General features: G+C 44.2%; 1 protein-coding gene across 2 annotated transcripts in view; it reads right to left on the reverse strand.

Moving 5' to 3' along the window:
• LOC147454611 (uncharacterized) overlaps positions 1-8,765 on the reverse strand; it is a 36,055-nt gene extending 27,290 nt beyond the window's left edge. Inside the window, exon 1 of one of the 2 annotated variants that reach the window (XM_086516506.1) lies at positions 7,431-8,765. In XM_086516506.1, the coding sequence (XP_086372632.1) occupies positions 7,431-8,495 (1,065 nt within the window). In that variant the 5' untranslated portion in view covers positions 8,496-8,765. The remainder of the gene's footprint in view (positions 1-7,430) is intronic. The other variant, XM_086516505.1, reaches the window with a different exon arrangement.
• Positions 8,766-10,297: the final 1,532 nt, after the last annotated feature.

Raw genomic sequence — 10,297 nt, forward strand, 5'->3', positions numbered from 1 at the left:
ATGACGATGGCTGAAATCTGAGATCTTCTAATCGCTGAATTTCGGGACTGTTTCGGTGGCTGAAAATGACTGTTTTGGCTGCGTTTTCTTGGCTGAAAAATGAGGATTCTTAGGGCTGAAAACTGATGGTCTTTACGGGCTGAATCTGCTACACTTTAGGTGAATGATCCCGGTCTTAATTTGCTGCTGAAATCCAAAAACGCTAGGGGCTGAAATTGGTCCTTCTGTCGCCGGGGTTCTGCAAATGCAAAAACGCTAGGCTGATCTGCTGTGTCGTGATGACGCTAGGGCTGATCTGTTGTGCACAAATCGCCAAGGCTGATCTGATGCAAAAACGCTAGGTCTTCTGTGGAGAAAACGCCAGAGTAGTCGCGGGGGTTGGTCTTGCTGAGAAGTTGCCTGTTGAGCAAGGTGCTCCTATTGCCTCTTCTGCCAGAAAGTGCTAACTTGGGTTTGCTTATATATTAACTTAGCAAAATTGCCCTACCTACTTTTGTTAGGAAGTCACTTAAAAATAATAAGTGAAAATAACCAAAAATAGGAAAATAGGCTAAATGCACTAGAAAATTCCCCTAACTGATGCTAATGGATTTTGATGGGAATTCCGATGATCATGTTGTGTGCAACCGGAGGATATGCATCTATGCTAAGTGACTCGGCATGCACGGTCTACGAACAGACTCACATAAGTGCCAGATCACTGCTAATCTAACTTGATCGGACTGATTGAACTGATTGAACCCTGCTGTGGTGTAGCTTGTCCACGGACACATAGGGTTAGGATGTGTCACGTGACATCCCCTCCTTTTCAAAGTGAGGTACTGGTACCGAACTGTATGGCATCGAGGGAGATCGCCAACAGCATCCGGAATCCTAGAAGGGACTCTTCGCCGGCCCACTCTGATGTGTGGGTCGTGCGGTACTTGAACTTCATAAAGGTCTGCAACGCTTGCTTCTTTGGGCCGCGCCGAAAGCGACACAAAGTCTTCTGAATCTCCTTTCTTGCTTCAACTTCGTCTAGAGTCCTGCTTCTTTCGTTTTCAAGAATCTCCATGGCTGAAAATTCCGGAAACCATCTCCAACACAAAACCATGAACATACCCATTCCATGTAAAGTGAAGGAAACAAATCGTGTCTTCTCGAAGGACTGTGTATGCAAGGTAGATGAACAAACAGATGGAGTGACAACCCGTTCATCAAACACATGCAAACAATGTGATCGAATCTTGTTAGTTTGATCGAAATCAATCAATGGTGGCAAATCACAATGGAAATGCCCATGCTTGGTGCTCATACAATCATGTGCTCTTTCGGAAACTGTGTCATGCCAAGGAAGAGACACGGAATGTGACTTCTTGACATACAAACTTTTCAACTTTTTATGAACAATCTGCATACATTCGTGCTCATCCATGAGAGAAACGTGCTCAACATACAATACGTCATGCCTAGGAAAAGGGATCACATAACGATGTTGACTAAAATACAGGAAACCTTCACGAATGAAACACTCGAACAATGCGTGCGTATCAATCATGCAAACACATAATACTTCCTGTGATGGTTCTTTGGACCAAGGCTCGAGAGCCAAGATCGGTTCTTCGGGATCTATCAAATCTTCTTGTGGGGGATTTGTGGATCTCGACTCGAAAGCCAAGATCGATTCGTGGTGATTGATCAAATCTACAACGAGGTTAGCTTCACTAGAAAAAGCATCCACTAACACATCATCCTTGTGAACAATCACATCATCTTTATGCAACACATCATGCTTGTGAGAAATCACATCTTGATCATGCAAATCATCATGCTCGTGAGAAATCACATCTTGATCATGCAAATCATCATGCTTGTCATTGTCATCAAAATCCTTATGCAAATCATTGGCATCCAAATCATCATGCTTATCATTGTCATTCAAATCATCATGTAAGTCATGGTCAATCGAATCATCATCATCATGCTTCACACAATCATGCAAATCTTGTGTATCATCCTTTGGAGAAGAAGAGACTGAGAGAGTCTCCTTTTCGTGATTCTGTGCAAAGTACGCCTGTACTTGAGAAAAAAGTCGCAACATCTCTTTGTTCTGTCAGTCGCTCTGTTCTTTGAGGGCTTTGTTCGTACGATCAAATTCTGCTTGTCTTGCTTGGTTCTCTGTGTGTCTGCGTTCCATTTCATCTTTTCTTTCTTTGGATTCACGATCCAATGTGGCTTGTCGTTCTTTGGCTTCCAAGCGTGCTTGCTCGTGCTCACGCGCTATGGTTGCCATCCTTACGGCATATCTTGCTTTGCGTTGTAAATCCTGTTCCATAAACAACAGCTTCAACTCCTCCTTTGGAGTTAATGCAATCGGTGTCGTAGATGGGGAAGGGTCGGAAAAACCTCCTGGTGGGGAAAATTCTTCTTCACCTCTCTCATGCTCATCACTTCCAACCGAAATATCCATTCCGCTTCGAGTGATGACCATTCTGAAGTCGTGGGTTCTTGTGGGTTCTTGGGGGTCTTGGGTTCTTAAGTTCACGAGGAACTCGGGTTCTTGGGGGTCTTGGGTTCTTAAGTTCACAAGGAACTTGGGTTCTTGAGGTTCTTGAGGTCCTTGATTCGTGAGAATCTAGGGTTCTTGAGGTGTTCTTTCGCTTGCAAATCGCGTTGGAGAAGGATCTTCTCTTCACCCGAGTTCTACCCTTTTCTGCGGGCGCACCCCTTGGCGGCCTTGTGCTCACACCAAGGTTGCTTTTTCCCACTTCACGTCGATTGGCCGGCCGCTAAGTGCACGGTCCGCTCTCAATGAGTGAAAAGAGACACAAGGAGAGGCTGGACAAGCCCTTCTTTCTTGGGATTCCTGTCACTCTTCAACAAAACACGATTAGGAATCGCCACGCCCAAGTAAACTTGGGTTCGTACGATCGCAACAAGCAAAAAAAAAATTCTTGTGGTTCTTGTGGTTCTTTCCTTGAGTAATGCAGAACACTTCCAAAGCTCTCATACCAATGTTAGGTGCAGCGGAATGAATGTTGTATTTTCTCAAGAATAGTGATGTTTACTGCTCAAGGTTCCTTTTAGTTCTTAGGGAAAGAGAGCTTTCCGTCTTGTAGAGTGCTATGGTCACCAACAAAGTGAGTGGATGTTGTGCGTGCAAATGAATGAGACTGAGAGAAGGAGAGAGAAGAGATACGACACCCGAGAGGTTGTAAAACCCTCCTCCGAAGGCCCCACTCTCGTCGGCGAGAGTGGTCTATTCTTTGATTGCACAAAGGTGTACAATGCGTATGCTATGCCGATGACGACAACGGTGACGACGACGACGACGATGGCTGAAATCTGAGATCTTCTAATCGCTGAATTTCGGGACTGTTTCGGTGGCTGAAAATGACTGTTTTGGCTGCGTTTTCTTGGCTGGTTTCTTAGGGCTGAAAACTGATGGTCTTTACAGGCTGAATCTGCTAGACTTTAGGTGAATGATGCCGGTCTTAATTTGCTATTGAAATCCAAAAACGCCACGGGCTGAAATTGGTCCTTCTGTCGTCGGGGTTCTGCAAATGCAAAAACGCTAGGCTGATCTGCTGTGTCTTGATGACGCCGGGTTTGATCTGATGCAAAAACGCTAGGTCTTCCGTGGAGAAAACGCAAGAGTAGTCGTTGGGGTTGGTCTTGCTGAGAAGTTGCCTGTTGAGCAAGGTGCTCCTGCTACCTCTTCTGCCAAAAAGTGCTAACTTGGGTTTGCTTATATATTAACTTGCAAAATTGCCCTACCTACTTTTGTTGGGAAGTCACTTAAAAATAATAAGTGAAAATAACCAAAAATAGGAAAATAGGCTAAATGCACTGGAAAATTTCCCTAACTGATGCTAATGGATTCTAATGGGAATTCCGATGATCATGTTGTGTGCAACCGGAGGATATGCATCTATGCTAAGTGACAAGGCATGCACGGTCTACGAATAGACTCACATAAGTGCCAGATCACTGCTAATCTAACTTGATCGGACTGACTGAACTGACTGAACCCTGTTGTGGTGTAGCTTGTCCACGGACACATGGGGTTGGGATGTGTCACGTGACATCGAGTGTGACCAACAACTTATAATAAAGTCTTACCAACTTAAGGGACCCCTTCCGATGGGGCCTAAAAATAAAGTACCCACACACACACTCAGAAGACCTCGCATAAAAATTGATGATGTGGCAGCTATACGGACGCTCGAATTTCACGCTGGCTTATGACGTGGCAAACAGCACGGACTTCTGCAAATTGCATTGTTGATGTAATAGATTTGGACACTCCAAGCCGATGATCTACAAACAAAACTAAGAGAGACGACACAGCACGAAGAAGTTATGTGCCTAGAGAGACTGGCCCAAAGACTAGCACCCCTTTCTTTATTATTAATGCTTCACAAAGTACAATGTGCGAGGGTTCTTCTTAGCAGCGCTCCCAAGCTCATCTACCTGAGACTAAGGCCCTGGCAATGAATTTATAGGCCCTGGGCCTTCCAAACGCAATGCACATGAAAAGCTTCAAGGTCAATAACATCTTGGTCCCAAAAGCTAGGGCTAGAGCTACCGGCCTAAGTCGCGCCAATCCGTACGGCCTACCACGTCAACAGTGCCATAGAGTCATTCCACAAAATAATGTCAGCCTGTCAGTACCCCTAAAATCTCAAAAAGAATTTAGTGACTTTATTCAATCTAGACATATGACAAAGGAGTGGAGTGGCTCCCCTCTTGTGCAATCTGTACTGCACCAGATTCAATTTGTTGATTCATCAATAACTTTTGGCATAGACACTGCTAAAAGCCCAAAAGCTTAAAGGTACAGCTCTCTCTGAAGAGAATTTGCGATGTTGTCCTCCATCCACTTTGCATCGAAGGCCAAAAAGACTAAAAATACCCTTGACCAAATTATCTGATGGATTTATCTTGAGGTATTGTGGAGGTAAAAATGCGCCTTCAAATCCCCTCTTGGAACTCTTCCCTACTAAATGTGAGAGGCATAACCAAAAAAGACGCATCATTGGCAACCTTGTGCGTAGCCAACTTCTTCATCCACTCCTCTTTCCAGATGATAGCATCACCCATGAGATGTATAGAGGCTAGAAAAACCTTATTATTTTCATACTTTTTTGCAACCTTAAAGTAAGAATTGAATTCATGAAACCAAGAATAAACAGCAATAGCATCCATTTTACCATCATATAAACTGGATCTTCTCGGAAATCGATTCATCGTACCCTTCGTAGCCTTTGCAATGTTCTGACATGCCTCTCATAATCCTGCTCAAGCGGGGAGCGATGTGTTAGGGTAGAGATTGAATGGTGCATAACCTATCTCTCTTGCTTGTGAGTCTCTCCACTCCTCACGCTCAACCGCATCCACATACTCTTTTCGACGCACCTCTTCTTGCCGCATCCTCATCATGGAGTCCATGGGATTGGATGGATTGGGAGGAGGTGAAACTCAATACGCGGAGGGGAGAATAGAGGATCAATCATCATTCACTATAGAGGTATCACCTTGATGGTCAGAGGTATCCATGCCGCTACCAATCTACCACCATGCAAGGATTTCTTCCCTTGTGTAAAAGTGGTATGACAGACTTCACTTGCACTATCTACCCCCTCGCAGGCACACCACAACTTCATCATCCAATATGTAAGAGTGGCATGACATACTTCACTCCAAGGTACTATCTACCCCCTTGCAGGCACACCAAAACTGCAACACATTTTATACTATGTAAGATTGATCCTACATCCACCCGAAGGCCTGCTATTCCAAGAGTGGGAGGAGTCTTCCTTGGAATCCACTAAAAGCACCAACTCAAACACGAGAAAAAAAACTTGGCGACAAGTGCGAACAAAGCTCTAATACCAATGTCAAATGCAACAAAATTGAGAGATTGGATAGAATCGAGCACTCACACAATCACAATCCTATGTTGTTAACCTTGCGTTCCTGAATGAGACTTTGTGTTCAAATGTCTTCTTACTCAGAATCAATAGAGAGATGACTCTATATATGATGTTATCATATAGAGAGTTAGAGAGATGGTAGAGATGGAAAGAGAGAGAGAGAGAGAGAGAGAGAGAGGTGACTCGAGAAGATACGCCGATCGGATCCCAAGCATTTAGGGTCGTATTTCCTTTTCATCACAAATGATATACCTCAATGCATGACTCAACTCGAAGTTAGTACATTACCGCCGCGGCAATTCCTCAAGATGGCAAACTTAATGCACCGATGAGATCCGGTTCCACATGGGTTGAGAATGGCCACCGAGGGGAAGAACTAGGGCTGATTTGTACACCTGATGTGAGAGGATTCAAGGGTTGAATGCTGGCTTCAAAAACGCAGATCTAATGCGCTTTCAAGGCTGAAAATGCAGGAAATCTTGTTGCGGATGGGGGATGGCATTGGCGAGGACGGGCAACAGCAGCACTGGCACAATGTGAGAGGAAAAGCAGACGCCCTTGAGTTTAGTGCACCTGCCTCGCTTCGCGAGAGAAAAGAACCTCAAATTGTGTTCAAGGACCGTGTGAATTGTAAATTGACTTTTCACACATGTGTGCACACATCGTTTTAGGGTATTGCCAGGACCCTAAAACGTGATGCATTGGACCTAGGAACTAAACCAACACATTGAAATTATCCTAAGCTACACAATTGGTGTTGCTGGATGCCCATTGAGCTGTAACAACACTTGTTAAACACACATACAAACCATTTATCCTAGAGTGTTCCAAGCGACAAAACCTGACCTAACAAACTTGTACAGGCAAGCAGGTCCTGCAAATAGGCTTACAAAATTGCCAAACCAAAACCCCTAGGATCTAGTGCAATCTATGTTCTTGCATGAATGGAATAGCAATCATGGCGCAACTATCTACCTAGCAATCCTAGCTCTCACTTTTTGGTGTAAATAAGAGAGAACATAAACTTCTTTGCAGAAAGATCTGGTTCCGAGAAGATATTAAATGCAAAAAACGAGTGAGTATGTGACCCTTTTCTCGTAAAAGGAAATAATAAACTCAGCATTTCTTTTTCTACCCAAAAACTGTTGAATCTCTAACAAAAGAAGCCCAGTAAAGACACCCAAATGGCTCAGCAAAATGTACAGTTGGCGGAACAAAGCATTGGCGTCCATGTCAAACAAGGAACACATTTAGTGAGACACTTCATCAAAAGAAGACATATTGCACAAGCATGATGGAACACATTTTAAAATCATCAAGTGAGACACTTCATCACACAAAAAGAAAAAACATTAGGAAAACATACTGCAAAAGCATGACAAAATCTTCTCTTTTTGTTTGATTGATGAGATGAACAAATCAACTGAAAATTGAACAGCATCAGGAAAACAGAATCTCCTATCAATACAGACCAGCAAGAGATGGAGATGCCAGAATGGTGGAAGAAGCACCAACCTTGTAGGGAGAATTGTAATTATGATAACCATAAGCCCTTGGAGCCTGAGGGGGTGGTGGGACACCTGCTAGAACCTTGTCTTGTTGCCCTTTGTTATCTTCAACGCCAGTTTGCTTCTCTCCTGCTCCATCTCCTTGAATTGCTTGAGTATCCGGGGCCTGCAACAACTGATCCTCTCCATCCTCAGTGCGTTCGAGAATTATAAGATTGTCATCGTCTTCATCTTCACTTCCTGCTTCATATCTGTCAGAGGCTCCTTTCTCCCCAGATGCATGGTAGGGATACTCATTCAACACTATTTGCAAACCATCATCACTGTCTGTGTCCCAATCATCTGCAGCATCCATAGCCACACCTCCTTCAGGTCGCATACGCTGCTTTCCGACTTGCTGTTGCTCCCAAGCATCTTCTGTAACATCCCCATTATCCCCCATATCAAAAAAAGGGGCACTCACTGTGGTCGAAAGCCCTGGTATGGTAATAGTATGGTTCGTAACATCGGGACCCACAGTATGCCCACTCAAATAATTACTCTGAGGCAGTGAAGTAAGTTCTTGAGTCGGCATGATGCCAGGTACACACACCGCAGCAGCTCTGTTGGGATTTGAGGAGAGTGAAACAAGCCCACCGTTCTCCTCGACATTCTCAGTCTTTGAGATCTCAGTTAGCTTAGCAAATTCTTCCTCTGGGTCATCGATTCCCGTTCCCTGTGTGTCATCCGCTGGTACCTTTCTACCTGAAGAGCCCGACTTACTGTTGTAGCCAAGCAAAAGAAGGTCATCATCCTCATCGGAATCCCTGTCTGCAAGCTGATCGGGCTCATGGAGCTCGGCAACAAGCACAGGAGAGTTTGTCATTTGAGTGACGTGACCTTCAGGAGGAGAACGGGGGCACGGAAGTGTATGCACGGAAGGGGTGGTAACATATGCCTTGTCGTCTTCGATATCATCATCATCAAAAATTGCGTAGCTTGAGTACGAATTATGCAAGCTTCCAGCTTCACCAGAGGACAGACCCACGACTGCTTGATCGCCGTAAAGCTCCCCAAAGTCGTCGTCGTCCATAGCCTCTCAAATCACCCAAATTGATGGTGCCGCCCTAAATGCTCTTTCAGGGAAGAGGAAACGGAAGAGGAAGAGCGACAGTGTGATAGAAGAGTACCTTGTCACAGATGAAGAACGAAGCTGCGTTAGGGCCTCACGGTGTCTGAGGAACTGAGCCAGAAGAGAAGGAAGAGACGAGGAGAGAGAGAGGGGTAGCGACAGAGAGAGAGGATCCCCTCTCTTGAAAAGCAAAGCTTATTTTGTTGTTACTTAACTTGCTGGTGTTGGAATTGCTTGTAACCTCCCTCCAATGGGCCTCCATATGTTATGTGTGCTCCTCGTGTTGGAGAAATGGCAACATTATGAGTTGAATTTAAGGTAAGCCTTGCCTCAACACTATATGTCAAGCCTTGTGCCAAGCAGGATTAGTGCATTGCAATTGAGTGCTCTGCAAACATGGAGCAAGGGAGTGCCAAAGTTTGGGAGTGAAACAATGGAGATAGATAAATTCACAAGCGCGAGTGATGGAAAAAGCCTTGATGGGTTGATACACAAACACGAGTAATGCAAAAAGCCTTTATGGGTTGATGACCAAGCTTTAACATAATGGTGAGTGTTTTTGAGGAAGGAGATTGCTACACCACCTACATGAGATCCCACACCACCTTTTTGAATGTGTTCAAATTTGGTGAAATGTAGGTATGTTGTTTGTGAGCTGGCTTTCTTTCGTTTGCATGTGAGAATGAATGATAAAACATTGCTATATGTAGCTAAGGGAACTTTTTTCCCACAAGATTTTTTCCATTGGGTGTTTGGTCTGAAGCGCCACCTTATGGTTTCTCAACTCAAGAGGGAACAACATACACACTATCCAGGCTCACGTTTCTTCTACAACTCAAGAGGAACTATTTTTTTCTCTTGTGAATGATTCTTCTTCCTCTTCCCTACCCTCATTCCCCGCTAGCTCTCTCCACCTTCGAAGGTGTTTGAGGCCTTGGGACTGAGGCCGCGGAGTAGTTAATGCTTTTTGCAAAGTTTATGTTATGCTTGTGATGCATGAAGCTTTCCATCTTCATTGCATCACCTAGGTCACAAGGAAACAAAGATTGTATTGTACCAAGTCTCTCTTGTCATTGCATAAATATGAATAAGCACTATGTAACATCCATTATATTGTGGAGTTAGAGATTTTTTGGGATGTTTAGTTCAAAATAACCACTCCACACAAGGGTCTTCTCTTTTCATGAGAAGAACAATAGTTTGAGATTTACTGCACATGTGGAGATTACATGTACCTATGGACTTTGGCATAGGCTGCCACACTATTTTACGTGTAACACACAAGTCGGGCTGACAATCATCTACTTGATCGATCTACACAAGTATGTAACAGTTTCAAGTTCTTGGAAGGGATTGTTGTAGGATTAGGAGCATCAAGTTTTGCTCAGCTCGGAACCTTGACCAAGGTAGACTCCACCATGAGTTTGAGATCCCTTTTGGCCAAGGGGACTACGAGGTCAAGGGTTTGGACAAGGGCCTAGCAAGGGGCTACGGGCCCAATTGCTTACAAAGTGGATTGGCTATATAAGGCACCTTTCCCAAGCCATTGGGCTAGTAGCCCCCTGCTAGGTCCTTGCTAGACCCTTATCCTCACAGGGACAATCTCTTTAGAGGGTCTAGTTGTCAGTTTGATTGCAGTCATATATTTTTTTATCACAAATCATTTTGCCTAACGTAGCTTTATAAGAAAGCATTGGTGTGCTAAGTAAAATTTTTTAATGATTTTTAGAGGAGAACCTCTTCAAGGGGGAGGTAATGTCTTG

The sequence above is a fragment of the Adiantum capillus-veneris genome, chromosome 7 (assembly GCF_014529385.1).
Source record: "Adiantum capillus-veneris isolate H3 chromosome 7, ASM1452938v2, whole genome shotgun sequence".
In the NCBI taxonomy this organism is placed as follows: Eukaryota; Viridiplantae; Streptophyta; class Polypodiopsida; order Polypodiales; family Pteridaceae; genus Adiantum; species Adiantum capillus-veneris.